We start from the raw sequence: 16,845 nt of genomic DNA, 5'->3' as shown, positions 1-16,845 counted from the left end.
CTCAAAAACATGGCTAGTGAAAATTGCCAAGTGATCAAATCAATTTATACTTCTTTTTCAAATCCAATAAGCTTGGATGATGGATCCCTTTCTCCTAATAAATTGGAGGTGACAATTTTGACCCTTAGCCAATGGTTTGGTGGGTGATTGTGACAATTTTGGCCCTTAGCCACAATTTTAATTGCTCATTAATAAACATGATTAAGCAAGTACGAGTAGGAATTTTGAGAATAATCTTGGGCTCTTGGCATGTGGTTGGTAGATAATCGACATTTTGGATTGGTTGCTTCAAGAAATTATGTTTGTAATAGTATGAATCGTAGGTTTTAGATTTTTCTACAAGTATATGAAGTAATTTTTTTCCTACGATACAAATTAATGTTTCTATAGTGAAATTGCTTTCAAAGGATGCATCAAGTTAGAAAGATCAGTATTTAGAAAATCAGGTAAACATAATTCTCTATTGTGCATTGGCATTTTTCCCACACATCATATTAATTTAAATAAATTTTGTTACATATAAAAAAATAAAGATGATTGTTTATTTAACGGCAAAATAATTAATTTGCATGCGATGACAAAAATGCATAGCATTAAAATTGAGGTTGGGGGTTGGTCAGAAGGAAAATATAAATTTGATACTCCAATTATAAAAGATGAATTTTCATTTTATTTTTATATAGTTGCTCGATTCCTTTTCCCACTTTTTCTTTTTCTCTTATTGTGGTAGACCCTAATCAATAGATGTATAACAATAAAATATTAAACATATAATTAATCTGCATTTACATATTGGAATAGATTACTACTCTGTGCATTTATTTGTGATGGTTAACCATTTTGTAAGGAAAAAGAAGTCATTTTACGATTAACAACTATGAATATTAAAATTGGATTCTTCACAATAAATTTATAAAAAGGAATGGGGTAAAGGTTACCAGTTACATTGTCTCAAAAGAATAATTAAAAAATACATTTTCATTAGTGGAATGTGGAACAATGATAACGAACCTTTACCCATCGTGCTTGGCCACTTTTGCAGTCAATTTTTGTCCACCCTTTTACCTTATTTATTAATAATAGATAGGAGTAGTATGCATTAGATCGAATACATTTGTTCAATCTATTATAATGGTATATCTCTTAATACTAATACCAATACAAGCCATTTTATTAATAAAATGTGACCAAGTTGACAACGGATTGTAGTGCAGTTGACAACGGAGCTGTGGTGACCTTAAGATCGCAGGTTCAAATCCCATCATCCGTTGTAAAACTTTCAGCCTTAATCCGCAAGTCCGATCGAGCAGGATTTAATCCGATTCCGCCAAAGAAAGAAATTTAAAAAAAAAAGAAATAAAATATTACTTCCCTTATTCATGATATAATTATTTTTGGATATCCATATTAAAGTCATTTTTTTAAAAAATTTTAGTAAATAAATACTCACACTCCATTAATCCATAAACATAATACTCCATATAAAAATAAAATCCAATTCCACATTCCCTTATTTTTGTCCACTCATTTTTCTTCCTAAATATATAGTACTATTAATTAAATATGAGTCTACAAATAATAGATCATACCAAAAGAGTAATTATGATAATCAATATACATACACGCACGCCACCAGAATAAAATCTGTAAATATTCTTCCACAACTTTCCAATATTAAATGATTTATCAACCATATTTCACCCAAAATAATTGCTGGGGGTCCACTTTCTCGAAAATTTAGTACAAATTCTGTTGTCAAAATATGATTCGTTAAAATATCAATCAGTGTATAACTCATCAATGGAGGCAACGGAGCAAAGATATTTATCATCATAAATAAATTGATCAATACTCCCCCTCTGTTCCAGATTCATCATCTCACTCCATATTACACACTCTCTCACTTTATTAATTACACACTCCACCAATTCTTTAAAACCCGTGTCATAACTAAATGTTACTATAAATCTGGAACGGAGGAAGTATACATTTATTCATAACCAGTGTAATTTTTATACCATTTGTTATGTTCAGGCCAAAATCTTATGTAGGTGTTTGTCTTGTTCTAATATAAGAATGCAAAGATATTCATTGAAGCACAAACTAGGAATTTGGAAATAACACAAAATCCATTAAAAATGATTCTTGTATTGTTCATTGTTGGGAAAAGAAAGCCCATCTAGAAAAGAAAAAGGCCCAAATTCACCATTATGGGCCTCAGCCCATATTAGTCTTCTATGCATATAAAAATACTTAAAATTTTTATTGTGGGTGGCTTGCTCCATAAGAAAATCATACTGGCCACAAATTTTCAATATTTAACTTCATAAAAAATCGTAAAGTATTTACTATACCTCCGTCCCCTAAATTTTGACACACTTTGACCCGGCACGGATTTTAAGAAATGTAATAGAAAGTGAGTTGAAAAAGTTGGTGGGATGTGAGTCCTATATTTAAAGTATTAGTTTTATAATAAAATGTGAATATGAATGAGTTAGTGGAATATGAGGTCCACTGTTCAAAATGGTAAAAAAGTGAAATGTGTCAAATTTTTAGAGACGGACAGATATAGTAAACTGTGTCAAAATTTGGGGGACGGAGCTAGTATAATATAAGCTTTAAGTGAAGTTGATGGTAATGATGATTGCCTACTTGCTAAAGCTCTAATCTCGTGCTAGTTTTGTCACCGTGTGAAAACTTAAAGAAATATTGTCTATTAGTTTATGTGCTAAGCATCTTATTCAAGAAGATCTTGTCTGGATTTTGTTGTCATTCGTGATGAAAACCTTGCTTTTTATAGGTCTTAGGTAACATCTATATCGATTAGTTTAATGTTGTTGGATTAACTGACGCCATATTATATCTGCCCTTATGCTAATTCGTCTTTAATTGTTTTTCTATATACATATTGTTTTGTGGTATGGTTCGACCTTAATTTAGGCCGAGTTGCAAAAATGACCCGACCATTAAAAAATATTACAATTATGACACAGTGACAAAATTTTCAATACAAATCAAACTATTGGATTTTTTGTTGATTTTTTGTTGAGTGAATTACATTTTTAGGCTATATACTTTCAACGACGAACATTTGCGGTCTCTATACTTATAAAATATCATTTGCGGTCTCCATATTATACCACTTGCTCGTTTCAGGTGCTTTTTCACTTTTTGACTGCATTTTTCCGACAAAAACACCCCAAAAAGCCTAAAGGGCATTTTTGTACACTTCATAGTTTTCACTTTTTTGTTTGGTGCCATATTTCTAACTTTTTTACAAAACTATGAAGTAAACACATTCAATCTTATTTGTGACAAAGATTGTTGAACTACAACTCTAGTTTGATTGTGGAATTAATAACTTGCTTTGACCTCTTATTTTAACTCTGATTCACTTAGTCACTAAATTGCCACTACACATTGTTTATGTTTACTTAAGAAATTTTAGAAGACTTATTGCCAACTCCATCTCGTTGATTCTCCATGTAATTGAGTTATTTTTTTTAAAAGATTGAAATGAATGATATGATATGCAAGGGTTTGGTTGAAATGTACGACTAAAAAGAAATTTGTAAATAATTAATTGGAATTGCAACCCTTTTTTGTAAGTATGACTTTGTTTGGAGGTCTTCATCTTCAACTTATAAGTTAACTGGGCTTTTGTATTTGCCCTTTGTTTTGGTTTTGATAAATTCTTTAATGAAAAGTTAGATAACATTAATTGTAGAAAGTCATCGAATTATTAGGGTATATTTTTTTGAAAGAGATGAGTGATCACATAATCGTCATCAATTATAATAACTCAGTTATTATCTAGCTGTTAATACATATCTAGCATATTTTTATCCAAAAATTGAAGGTATATATATACTAGTATCACCCACGTGCGTGGCACGATTCATTCTATTTTCCTCAATTATTTTACGGAGCGAAATAATTTTATGAAATTATAAACAATATCATCATACGAAATCTAAAAGCATAAAAATATGTAATAAAAATTCATTATATAAATATATATGAAACCAAATAAAAATATATATTGCTTAGTAAATTCAGTAAAAGTTCTTTGTAAATAATATGACCAACTAATTAGAATTAATAAAAAAATTATTACTAATTAAGAATAGATATGTCTCCATCTTCTCTTCTGGAATTCCAGTATCCATCCCAACGTTTTTTATCTGCTTGTCTCTATTTCCAATAGCCTCACATCTTCCGGTCATAATCTCCAACACTTCATCACCCCTTGCCAGTGTCATCTTCTCCAATCAGATTGCCTCCATCTATCTATATAAGAACTTTAAGCAAAAAATAACAATAGTATAAATACATATATTTAAATTTGATGCTAAATTAGAAAATTGTTTGATGGAAACATGAACTTTTGCCACAATAGCAATGTATAAATATATATTAAAAGCAAATATAATATCGTTGAATATTTAGAAGAATACCTAAAACCAAGCAAAACTTTTGCAGAAAATAAAGCATCGAGTGGGTGAATTATAAACTATCAAATCATATATTTATAGTCCAAACAAATGAATTGGGAGGCTATTCTAAAACTTTTCAATTTCCTCCATTTATGATTAGAAATTTAATTTTTTAGTGAATACAAATGGACATAACGACTCATACAAATGAATTGGCTCATTAATTTGTGATTTAGTTGTAGTTAATGTTTAAATTCATTTTAGTAGTGGTAATGGTATATTATTTGGTCAAAATTGGAAGGATTTTCCACCCTAAACAATAAAGAATTTTGGATGTTACAAATAATAAAGAATTATGTTGCACATTACATGTGAAATGTATTATGATAAATATAAATATTCATGTATCAATTAAGTTTGTAACTGTAGTGAAAATCACGTAGTAGTATTTTTTAGTTGAGAAGCGGCTATTGACACAATCATAAAAGGTTTAAATTTAAAATTCAAAATGTGATGATTCTTGGAATTATAACAAAATGTTAGTATCTACCAAATTTGATAATTATAAGTACTGCTATAATAAGAACATATCAATTTAAGTTTGTAAGGGTAGTAACTCCTTTTTTTAAATAGAGTCGTAACGGTAACAATAAATGAATTATCATCATTATTAGAAAACTAAATTCACATCAATATTTGCATTTTTACACCCTATATTTATAAATATTCAAATCTATACTCAGAATTCATAAATTTTTAGAAACGACCCAAAACCCGCCTTTTATACATGTATAGATTACATGTATAAAAAGGACGATATATCTTCTCTTCTTATTCAATTCATACCAATTCAAAGATTAAAGAAAAAACCAATTAATCCAACATAATATAGTGTACTATTGGAGTGCGTATGTTGATGTATTTTAAGCTAAATATATTTTCTATCATGAGTATGAATTTTATTTTATTATTATTGTAACTAGGATTACGAATTTTTATATTGCTTGTATATAAGTTGTTTTCTCATTGTAATTTGCCGTTGAAAATTGTAAATACTACTAAAATTTAAGTATAATTTAACATGGTCTCTATCTTTATAGAATCAAATTGGACATCTATATAGTTTATATTCTTATTTTATTATATTCATAATTAATTGTGCGTTTATTTCCTAATGTACCTTGTTACATACTCAAAAACAACTCACAAACTATGCATCTATTCAAGTAACAAAATAATATAGCTTAAGTAGCAATCAATAACATCTCTCTAAACCCTAAACCCTAAATCGTTCATCAAACATCTCCAATTCTTTAACATAGTAAATTTATTTCGAAGCATCCGCATAAAAGGAAATAAGTTATAGTAATTGCTAATTTATGAATGAAAATTTATCAGTTTTATATCTTTCTATTGATTCATAAATAAACAAAAAATAAATTTGAATTGCTTCTATCTATAGTGTACGTGTGTATCACAATGCTGAGAAACAATTTGCGCCTTAGAGCACTCCCAATGGAGTTCCCTAAAAACTCCCTTATTTCTCCCTAACTCCTGCCACATCAGCGCCACATCAGCACCAAAATTTATCCCCAGTTTTTAGCCAAGTGCTACATTGGTTTCTCCCTTATTTCTCCCTTATTTCTCCCTAACTCAACATTTCATTTTTACATCATTATTTTTTATATTATTTAATTTTCCCTACAAATGTATTTAATAAATAGACTAATAATGAACAATTCATCGTTGTATTAATCATTGGAAAATATAATACAACGAGAAAAAAAAAACTACAAATAAAAAACGCAAATAAACAAAGATTTAAAAAAAAAAAATCTAAGACGGAGGGGCCGGAGGGGCGTCGGGATCGAGCCCCAGCGTACTCTGCAGGTGTTGGATGCAGGAAGTGGAGGAAATATTTATAGGGGTGGAATGTAAAATAGCCGTTGGGTTCAAAAAAAAAAAAAAAAAATTTTAATTATCGCCGATTATCGCCGAGCGTCGCCACAGTGGCCGGCGATCGCTCGGCGATAATCCGGCGTTAGAACGCCACTCGGCGAAGCAACGGCAACATTATCGCCGAATTATCGCCGACTTCGCCACAATGGCCGGCGATAATTCGGCGATAACCGGCGATTTATCGCCGAGAATTCGCCACCTCCATTGGGAATGCTCTTATCACTCAACTCGTCCAAAACGACGTCGCACTTCGCCTTGGCTATGAATACCGCCGAATCAACAAACCATTTATACTCAACGGGCGCTTCCACCGTCAAAACTAACGGCACTCTCCCGCACCTCTGCGCATTGCTTAACTCCGTTTTAACGGCGCCGCCGAGGACGGCGAAACTGCACGCCGTCGCCCTCACCGACGTCCCGCTCTCCCCCGGCTGGTAGAAGTGCGGCAAAACGCCGAGGCCGAGGATCTCCCCGCCGCTGTAGACTTTCACGAAGCTCTCCTTGAAATAGCGGATTCCGATTTTGCGGTTAGGGTTCAGGACTCCGACGGTGACGTCAAATTGCGGCGAGATCGGCGCCGCGGAGGTCAGATTCACTCCGCGTACGGCGAATTCGGTCACCGTGTAGATCGGCGATCGGTATTGGTGGACGATGTAGATCACTGCGACCAAGAGGGCGGAGAGGGCGGCGCCGATCAGGAGGAGGAGGAGTTCTAGAGCGCGGCTTGGCTTCTCGTGCGGATGGCGGCGGCGTAGCGTCTCGGAATAGGCTGCGGCGGCGAACATTCTTCAAATATTAGCGGCGGAAGAGATGGAAGAAATCGGAAATTGGAAATCGGAAATCGGAAATTGGGAATTGGGAATGGGGAATGCAGTGAAGATGTTTGTATATATACAAGCGGTTGCGCAAATTAAAATTATTTATTTCTTTAATATTAAAGGAATATTTTGTTATGGATTTGATTATTTTTAATTATTTTTAATTATTTTTGGCGATGGATTTGATTTTGGTGGTATTTTAGGTAAATTTGATTTTGGAGGAATGAAGATCTTCGTCTTTGTAACAAGGAAAATACATGGCTAACTAAAAAAGGTATTAATTAATGTAATTAAGGCTAAGAAAAATATACGTTCAAACGAAGAATTGAGTTTTAATATCTTATAGTAATAATAGTATTATATTCCACTATTTCCATTCAAATTAAAACATTTATTTGGCAACAAATTTTATGCATTTTAGGGCTAAGTACGACACAATTAACAAAATTTATGTTAACTGTGACACTGAAAAGAAGGGGAGTGATCAATTGTTAACTTATCGTTTAATTACTAACTACAACTAATTTAAGGTCATTGGATTTTAGAAAACGTCTGATCTACAATTTGCCACGTGTAATTTTCGTTTTTATTAATAAAATCAAAAAATATAAAAAAAACTCCAAATTAGGGTTTTGGATGAATATAGTGTTTCGAAAATATCAACATAATGCTTTGAGAATGTGAACACAATTCTTTAACAATGTTAACCCATTGCTTATATTCACATATTTTATATAGTATGTTGACATTTCTGTTGTACGAAAAAAATTTAAAAATTTTGAAATTTTTTTCAAATTTTGACGTCGGAACATATGCATGTAGGATATCGTTGGAATCCTTATGAAATTATCTTTACTTTGATATATGTTATATGAATTTAAAGTTTTGAGATTTCTTTTAACAGTTAGTTATAACTAAACATGTAGTTAATTGACATTAATACTCCTATTGATATTATTTTGAATTAATCCTATGGCTTTATTGACGTTTTTCGTTGATCATATTGATATTTAGGGACTGACGATCTAAGCCTTTAATTTGAATATCTAATGGCTATTATTTAATTGTAGTTAGCAATTAAGTTATGAGTTAACAATATAACACTTTTCCTTAAAAAGAATTTATGTTAATTAACAAATTTTTTGGTGTCCTGGCCACTAAAAGGAATTACAATTATGTCACAGTGACAAAATTTTCAATACAATCAAACTATTGGAATTTTTGTTTGGTATCATATTTCTAACGTTTTACAAAACTATGAGATGGCAAAATTAATTCTTCCATTAGGGTATATATGGCAGCAACCAGTATGACTTGGGGTAACAAAAATGTATTGTTCTGGGATATATCAAGGTATAGTCTTTTTTTTTTTTTTTTTAAGAAATAAGTGCTCAAAAGGAGCTAGTCCAGAGTATGTATATTTTCTCGCTGATCAGTCTTAATTGACTTTGGTAGGTCAATTTCACTATTATACATTGAAATTTTATGTATAATTATAACTCAGTTATAATTTGCCATTGAAGATCGTATAATTAATAAAGTTTAAGTATAATTTAACATTGTCTATATATACTACGTAAATATGCATATAATCAAATTGGAAATCTAGATAGTTTATATGCCTATTTTATTATATACATAATTAGTTGTGCGTTTATTTCCTAATGTACCTTGTCACATACTCAAAACAACTCACAAACCATGCATCTATTCATGAAACAAAATAAAATAGCAAATTAGCAATCAATAACATCTCTCTAGACCCTAAACCCTAAATTCATAACATCTCTCTCATCCTTCATCAAACATCTCTAATTCTTTAACTTAGGAAATTTATTCCGAAGCATCTGCATAGAAGATAAGGAAATAAGTGATACTCCCTCTGTCCTACATTTAAAGAGTCCTTTTGACTTGACACGAATTTTATGAAATTATTTGACGTGAAATGTGAGACTCATTAAATTATTGTTTTTATAGTAAAAAGTTGGTGCAATGTGGGGTCCGCATAATAAAAATGGAATAAAGTAAATAGTTTTATAAACCGTGGACAGTTAAAGTGACAAAATGGTGCTTTAAACGGTGGACAGAGGGAGTAAATGAACAAAAATTTAAAACCTAGACTCAGTGTCCTATTAAGCAGAATTAAAGAACAAAAATTTAAAACCTAGACTCATGTCCTATTAAGCTAACAAAAAATGAATTTGAATTGCTTCTATCTGTGCTAAAAGTGTAGGTCTGTATCGCAATGCTTAGAAACAATTTGCGCTTTATCACTCAACTCGTCCAAAACGACGTCGCACTTCGCCTTGGCTGTGAATTCCCGCGTATTAACGAACCATTTAAACTTAACGGGCGCCTCCACCGTCAAAACTAACGGCACTCTCCCGCACCTCTGCGCATTGCTTAACTCCGTTTTAACGGTGCCGTCGAGGAGGACGGCGAAGCTCCCCGCCGTCGCCCTCACCGCCGTCGCGCTCTCTCCCGGCTGGTGGAAGTGCGGCAAAACGCCGAGGCCGAGGATCTCCCCGCCGCAGTAGACTTTCACGAAGCTCTCCTTCAGATAGTAGATTCCGATTTTGCGGTTAGGGTTCAGGACGCCGACGGTGACGTCAAATTCCGGCGAGATCGGCGCGGCGGAGGTCAGATTCATTCCGCGCACGGCGAACTCGGTCACTGTGTAGATCGGCGATCGGTACAGGAGGAGGAGGTAGATCACTGCGGCGGAGATGGCGGCGCCGGCGATCAGGAGGAGGAGGTCTCCGGCGCGGCTTGGCTTCTCGTATTTTGCGGCATTCCGCGGCGGCGGATGGCGGAAGATACGCGCTGCGGCGGCTGAAGGCGGAGGCGGAGAGGCTGCGGCGGTTCTGCGGCGGCGGCGGCGTAGCATCTCGGAATAGGCTTCGGCGGCGAACATTCTTCAAATATTAGCGGCGGAAGAGATGGAAGAAATCGGAAATCGGAAATCGGAAATTGGGAATTGGGAATGGGGAATGGGGAATGCAGTGAAGGTGTTTATATATATACAAGCTGTTGAGCTAATTAAATTTATTTATTTCTTTAATATCAAAGGAAGATTTTTGTTATGGATGGTATCTTTTAGGCTGTGTATAACAAGAAATTTTCATAATTTTAGGTAAATTTGATTTCGGAGGAATGAAGATCTTCGCCTTGTTAATTAATGTAATTAAGGCAAAGAAAAATATAGGTTCAAACGTAGAATTGGAGTAAAAATTCCATAGTCCCTCCATACCATGGTGGCATAATGACATGGTGTACCTCACCATTAATTTCTTGACAAATGGACTCATATGCCACATCAAATAGATATAAATCTAGCAAATTAATAGCACAAAATAGGCAAATTAATAGCACAAAATAGATACATCCATTTAATCATTTTATGTAAAGTGGCATAATTAACTTTAGAAATTACCATAAAATTAATTGGATTGCCATATACGGATAACGGAGTACAAGGAGTATATGTATATGTATTTGACCTCATTATATGATAATATTATACGTACATATAACAAAGTAATCATAATGCATTTATTATGTATTGGCGTGCAATTATTTTGAGAATGATAATACTAATAAACACATAAAAAATTAATCATATTGCATTTATAATAATATGGGAATTATAGTATAATAATAGTATTATGTAATTGGTGTTCCATTACTGTGTGTATAATAATATTATACATCGTTAAAAATAATAAAATTTATAATTTATTATGCTAACAAAACAAGTTACATGTCACAAATTTATGGGTAAATTTTTTGTATATACCTATATATAAATATAGTATAAAACAAGAAAAAAGAAGTCTTATCTATAGAATCTAAAATATATACTATTAAAGAATTGTTATAGTATAATTTTTTTCCTTTGACTTGAAAAATGAAAAATAATGCAATATGATTACTTTTTTATGTGTATAATTTTATTGTACTAATTATGATATTAATATACGTATATATATTGTAGTAGTATATGGCAATCCAATTAATTATGTGGTAATTTCCAAATTTAATATTATGCGACTTTCCATAAAATTATTAAATGGATGTCTCTATTTTGTGTCATCAATTTACTAAATTTATATCCAATTGATGTGGCATGTGGGCCCTTTTAGTTCCATTTGTCAAAAAATTAATGGTGAGGCATACCAAGTCACTATGCCATCATGGTATGGAGTGACCATGGAATTTTTACTCGTAGAATTGAGCTCTAGTATCTTATAATATTATATTCCTCTATTTCCATTCAAATTAAAACATCTTTTTGGCAACAAATTTTTTGCATTTAAGGGCTAAGTAAATGGTGAATAAAGTGAAATAAAAATATTAGAACATGGTGAATAAAGTGAAATAAAAATATTAGAACAGAATAAGGTAGAGATTTTACAATATGTTTTTGTTAAAAAGAAAAAATAGAGCGTATTTGTCATTTTTCGTTGTCCACGAAAAATAGAGCACATTTAAAAAACAATAAATTTTCAACGACTTCTCTCTTACTAATAATATGTACCTCACATTCCACTAACACTACTTCTCTCTTACTTTACCAATTGCACATTAAAACCCATGTCATTCGCAATGTGTCCTATTTTTCGTGGACGAGGGAAGTATTAGTTTTAGAATAAAATATGAGTGGAATAAGTTGGTAGAATGTGGCCTACTTGGAGTACCATTTAATGGTAAAAATGAAATATGACTCTTATTGCTGGACGGCGCAAAATATGACTTTTATTTGTTGAATGGATGAAGTATTATTGTACAATATGGTTCGACCTTAATTTATTTTTTCATTCGTGGAAAAAAAGAAACAGGGGGTAAAGTTCATGATATTATTTGTCAAATTTAAAATTCGTGGGAAAAAATCAACTTTTTGAAAGTTTCGTGATATTAGATGTCAATATCTCAATTTAAAAATATTTCCGAGTGGCTTGCTCCATAAGAAAATCATACTACTGGCCACAAATTTTCAATATTTAACTACATAAAAAATCGTAAATTTATTTATAATTTAAGATTAAGTGAAGTTGATGGTGAGTTGGTGACGATGATTGCCTACTTGCTAAAGCTCTAATCTCGTGCTAGTTTTGTCACTGTGTGATAACTCTGAGAAATAATTGTCTATTAGTTTAAGTGCTAAGAATCTTATTCAAGAAGATCTTGTTTGGATTTTGTTGTCATTAGTGATGAAAACCTTGCTTTTTATAGGTCTTAGGTAACATCTATTTCGATTAGTTTAATGTTGTTGGATTAACTGACGCCATATTATATCTGCCCTTATGCTAATTCGTCTTTAATTGTTTTTCTATATACATATTGTTTTGTGGTATGGTTCGACCTTAATTTAGGCCGAGTTGCGAAAATGACCCGACCACTGAAAAATACTCCATCCCCGCTTTAACAGTCCCATTAACTTTTCTGCTCTCTTTTTGCAAAAATAATAAAAAAATAGTTAAAGTGGAGAAATGGTAAAGTAAGAGAGACAATAATGTAGATTAGACTCTTCTCTATATTATTCTCTCTCTTAATTTACCATTTCTCCTCTTTAACTATTTTTTTTTATCATTTTTAAAAAAAGATGACAGAAAAGTCAATAGAACTGCTAAAGTGTGATGGAGGGAGTATTACAATTAGGACAGAGTGACAAAATTTTCAATACAAATCAAACTATTGGATTCTTTGTTTGGTGTCATATTTCTAACTTTTTTACAAAACTATGAAGTAAACACATTCAATCTTATTTGTGACAAAGATTGTTAAACTACAACTCTAGTTTGATTGTGGAATTAATAACTTGCTTGGACCTCTAATTTTAACTCTGATTCACTTAGTCACAAAATTGCCACTACACATTGTTTATGCTACTAGAAGAGGGGGGGTTGACTTAAGAAAATCTAGAAGACTAATTACCAACTCTAAATCCTTGATTTTCTATGTAATTGAGTTGTTTTTTTGACGTTTTTGCCCAACTCCATCTTTTAAGAAGATTGAAATGAATGATATATGCAAGGGTTTGGGTGAAATGTACGACTAAAAAGAAATTTGTAAATAATTAATTGAAATTGCAACCCTTTTTTGTAAGTATGATTTTGTTTGGAGGTCTTCATCTTCAACTTATAAGTAAACTGGACTTATGTATTTGCCCTTTGTTTTGGTTTTGATCATTTCTTTAATGAAAAGTTAGATAACAATTGTAGAAAGTACTCGACTTATTTCGGTTAGTTTGAAAGAGATGAGCAATCTTGTTTCAATGTCAAGGTTAAGGGTCTACTCACAATTGACTTTGGTAAGTCATGTTCATTTTTTGCAAGGGTTAATTTGGGTGAAATGTACGGCTATAGAGAAATTTGTAAATAATTAATTGAAATTGCAACCCTTTTAAATTTGTAAGTATTACTTTGTTTGGAGGTCTTCATCTTCAACTTATAATTTAATTGGACTATGTATTTTCCCTTATGTTTTGGACTTTTGGTTTTAATCATTTCTTTAATGAAAAGTTAGGGCATCCACAATGGGGCGAGCTATACGACGCCCTAAGCCCTGCCCTATACACCGCCACATCAGCATTTTATCCTCCGCGCCCTTCCACCTGTAATGGGACGGACTATAGCTTTCCCTAAGCTCCGCCCTAAACATTTTATTTATTATTTGAATATTTAAACACTACAAAAATTCATTAATCCTATTTATTTATATTTGCAAAGATATCAATTAGCAAGAATAAAAATATAAAAACACCACAAATTAAAGGCATATCCTATTGTCAGTATTTATTTTTTATTTTTATATTTTATGCTTGTAAATATGAAAATCGTCGGAATTCATTATTGAATTTAAAGAGAAATTGAGATGGGGAAGAGACTGAAGTGAAAGGTGTGAAATGAAGTAAAAAAATGGTGATATATATAGAAGAAAATACAAAAAAAAAATTAAAATAAAAAATGTGTGCATAGTTCGGCTTATAGTCCGCTCCCCTGCAATGGGGCGGACTATAGGCCGGACTATGCAAAAATGTGTGCATAGTCCGCGGACGATGCATACTCCGCAGACTAAGGGGTGGGCTTAGGGCGGGGTGCTGCAATGGCGGACTATGCGACGGATGATGTAGCAAATTTTAAAGATCACTCATCTCTTTCAAAAAAGTATACCCTAGCTGAAGGCCTTTCTACAAATGTTATCTAAGGCCATCTAAAATGGGACGAACTATGCGACAGACGATTCTTTAAAATTTAATACCATTGTTTCAATGTCAAGGTTAAGGGTCTACTCACAATTGACTTTGGTAAGTCATTTTCATTTTTTCACATTGAAATTATGGTGTCAATTTTTCACGTCAAAAACTCAAAATCACGTTTCTAGGGATCAAATAATCATCATCAATTATAATAACTCGGTTATTATCTGGCTGCTAATACATATCTAGCATATTTTTATTCAAAAATAGTAGAAGGTATATGATATAGTCGACGTGCATATATATACATATATAAATAGGACAAGCAATTGATTGAGTATGTAGGTTGATGTATTTTAAGCTAAATATATTTTCTATCATGAGTATGATATCTTTATTATTATTGCAACTAGGATTAAAAAATTTTATATTGCTTATATAGTTATAGTTATATATAAGATGTTTTCTCTTTGTTAATTGCCGTTGAAAATGGTATAATAAATTTAAGTATAGTGTATACATACGTAACGTATAACCTACGCGTAGAATCAAATTGGATCTCTATAGTTTATATGCTTATTTTATTATATTCATAATTAGTTGTGCGTTTATTTCCTAATGTACATTGTTACATACTCAAAACAACTCACAAACTATGCATCTATTCAAGTAACAAAATAAAATAGCTAATTAGAAATCAATAACATCTCTCTAAACCCTAAACCCTTCGCCAAACATCTCCAATTCTTTAACATAGTAAATTTATTTCGAAGCATCCGCATAAAAGGAAATAAATAAGTGATACCAATTGCTAATTTATGAATGAAATTTTATCAATTTTATATTTTTCTATTGATTAATAAATAAACAAAAATTTAAATTTGAATTGCTTCTATCTATGCTGGAAAGTGTAGGTCTGTATCACAACGCTGAGAAACAATTTGCGCTTTATCACTCAACTCGTCCAAAACGACGTCGCACTTCGCCTTGGCTGTGAATTCCCGCGTATTAACGAACCATTTAAACTTAACGGGCGCCTCCACCGTCAAAACTAACGGCACTCTCCCGCGCCTCTGCGCATTGCTTAACTCCGTTTTAACGGCGCCGTCGAGGAGGACGGCGAGGCTCCCCGCCGTCGCCCTCACCGACGTCCCGCTCTCCGCCGGCTGGTAGAAGTGCGGCAAGACGCCGAGGCCGAGGATCTCCTCGCCGCAGTAGACTTTCACGAAGCTCTCCTTGAAATAGTGGATTCCGATTTTGCGGTTAGGGTTTAGGACTCCGACGGTGACGTCAAATTGCGGCGAGATCGGCGCGGGGGAGGTCAGATTCATTCCGCGTGCGGCGAATTCGGTCACCGTGTAGATCGGCGATCGGTATTGGAGGACGATGTAGATCACTGCGGCGGAGAGGGCGGCGAGGGCGGCGCCGATCAGGAGGAGGAGGAGGTCTAGATCGCGGCTTGGCTTCTCGTGCGGATGGCGGAAGATACGCGTTGAGGCGGTTAAAGGCGGAAACGGAGAGGCTGCGGCGGTTCTGCGGCGGCGGCGGCGGCGGCGGCGGCGTAGCATCTCGGAATAGGCTTCGGCGGCGAACATCTCGGAAATTGGGAATTGGGAATTGGGAATAGGGAATGCAGTGAAGATGTTTGTATATATACAAGCAGTTGAGCTAATTAAATTTATTTATTTCTTTAATATTAAAGGAATATTTTGTTATGGATGGTATCTTTTGGTGTGTATAACTAGAAATTTTTCATAATTTTTGGTGATGGATTCGATTTTGGTGGTATTTTAGGTAAATTTGATTTTGGAGGAATGAAGATCTTCGTCTTTGTAACAAGGAAAATACACAGCTAACTAAAAAAGGTATTAATTAATGTAATTAAGGCTAAGAAAAATATACGTTCAAACGAAGAATTGAGTTTTAATATCTTAACGTAATAATAGTATTATATTCCACTATTTCCATTCAAATTAAAACATTTTTTTTGGCAACAAATAATATGTATTTTAGGGAAAAGTAATCGATGAATAAAGTAAAATAAGTAGAAGAGAATAAAGTAAACTAAGTAGAAGAGAATAAGGTAGAGATTTTACAATATGTTTTTATTAAAAAAAAAATAGAGTATATTTGCCATTTTTGGTTAGTAATTAAAATACTTGGATTTCAAATTAAAACATTTTTTTGGCAACAATTTTATGCATTTTAGGGCTAAGTATGACACAATTAACAAAATTTATGTTAATTGTGACACTAAAAAAATGGAAGTGATCAATTGCTAACTCATCATTTAATTACTAACTACAACTAATTTAAGACTATTGAATTTTAGAAAACGTGTGGTTTACAATTTGCCACGTGTAATTTTTATTTTTATTAATAAAAAAAAAAAAAACTCCAAATTAGGGTTTTGGATGAATATAGTGTTTCGAAA

General features: G+C 32.8%; 3 protein-coding genes across 3 annotated transcripts; all 3 read right to left on the bottom strand.

Moving 5' to 3' along the window:
• Positions 1 to 4,242: 4,242 nt before the first annotated feature.
• LOC148924103 (NDR1/HIN1-like protein 13) lies at positions 4,243 to 7,228 on the bottom strand. Its single transcript, XM_089061684.1, has 2 exons — positions 6,581 to 7,228; positions 4,243 to 4,290 (listed from the first exon to the last, which is right to left on the bottom strand). Exons 1-2 carry the CDS (start codon positions 7,178 to 7,180, stop codon positions 4,243 to 4,245), a joined length of 648 nt encoding a protein of 215 aa, XP_088917810.1. The 5' UTR covers positions 7,181 to 7,228.
• Positions 7,229 to 9,434: 2,206 nt separating this feature from the next.
• On the bottom strand, positions 9,435 to 10,127 carry LOC148924102 (NDR1/HIN1-like protein 13). The gene has a single exon (XM_089061683.1). It carries the CDS (start codon positions 10,125 to 10,127, stop codon positions 9,435 to 9,437), a length of 693 nt encoding a protein of 230 aa, XP_088917809.1.
• A 5,180-nt stretch (positions 10,128 to 15,307) lies between these two features.
• Positions 15,308 to 16,006, bottom strand: LOC125207019 (NDR1/HIN1-like protein 13). The gene has a single exon (XM_048106228.2). The coding sequence runs from the start codon at positions 16,004 to 16,006 to the stop codon at positions 15,308 to 15,310; it is 699 nt and encodes a 232-aa protein (XP_047962185.2).
• Between the last annotated feature and the right edge of the window lie 839 nt (positions 16,007 to 16,845).

Source organism: Salvia hispanica, chromosome 6 (assembly GCF_029641045.1).
Source record: "Salvia hispanica isolate PSC_SH4W2 chromosome 6, Shi_PSC_v1, whole genome shotgun sequence".
NCBI classification, from domain to species: Eukaryota; Viridiplantae; Streptophyta; class Magnoliopsida; order Lamiales; family Lamiaceae; genus Salvia; species Salvia hispanica.
Note: the sequence above shows the minus strand (reverse complement) of the source record. Positions and strands in the feature narration are given on the sequence as shown.

Coding starts and splice junctions, on each gene's coding strand:
- LOC148924103 (XM_089061684.1), bottom strand. CDS start 7,180: ATGTTCGCCGCCGCAGCCTATTCCGAGACGCTACGCCGCCGCCATCCG. Junction 4,291..6,580: donor ATGGAGGTGGCGAATTCTCG/GCGATAAATCGC, acceptor GTTCTTATATAG/ATAGATGGAGGCAATCTGAT.
- LOC148924102 (XM_089061683.1), bottom strand. CDS start 10,127: ATGTTCGCCGCCGAAGCCTATTCCGAGATGCTACGCCGCCGCCGCCGC.
- LOC125207019 (XM_048106228.2), bottom strand. CDS start 16,006: ATGTTCGCCGCCGAAGCCTATTCCGAGATGCTACGCCGCCGCCGCCGC.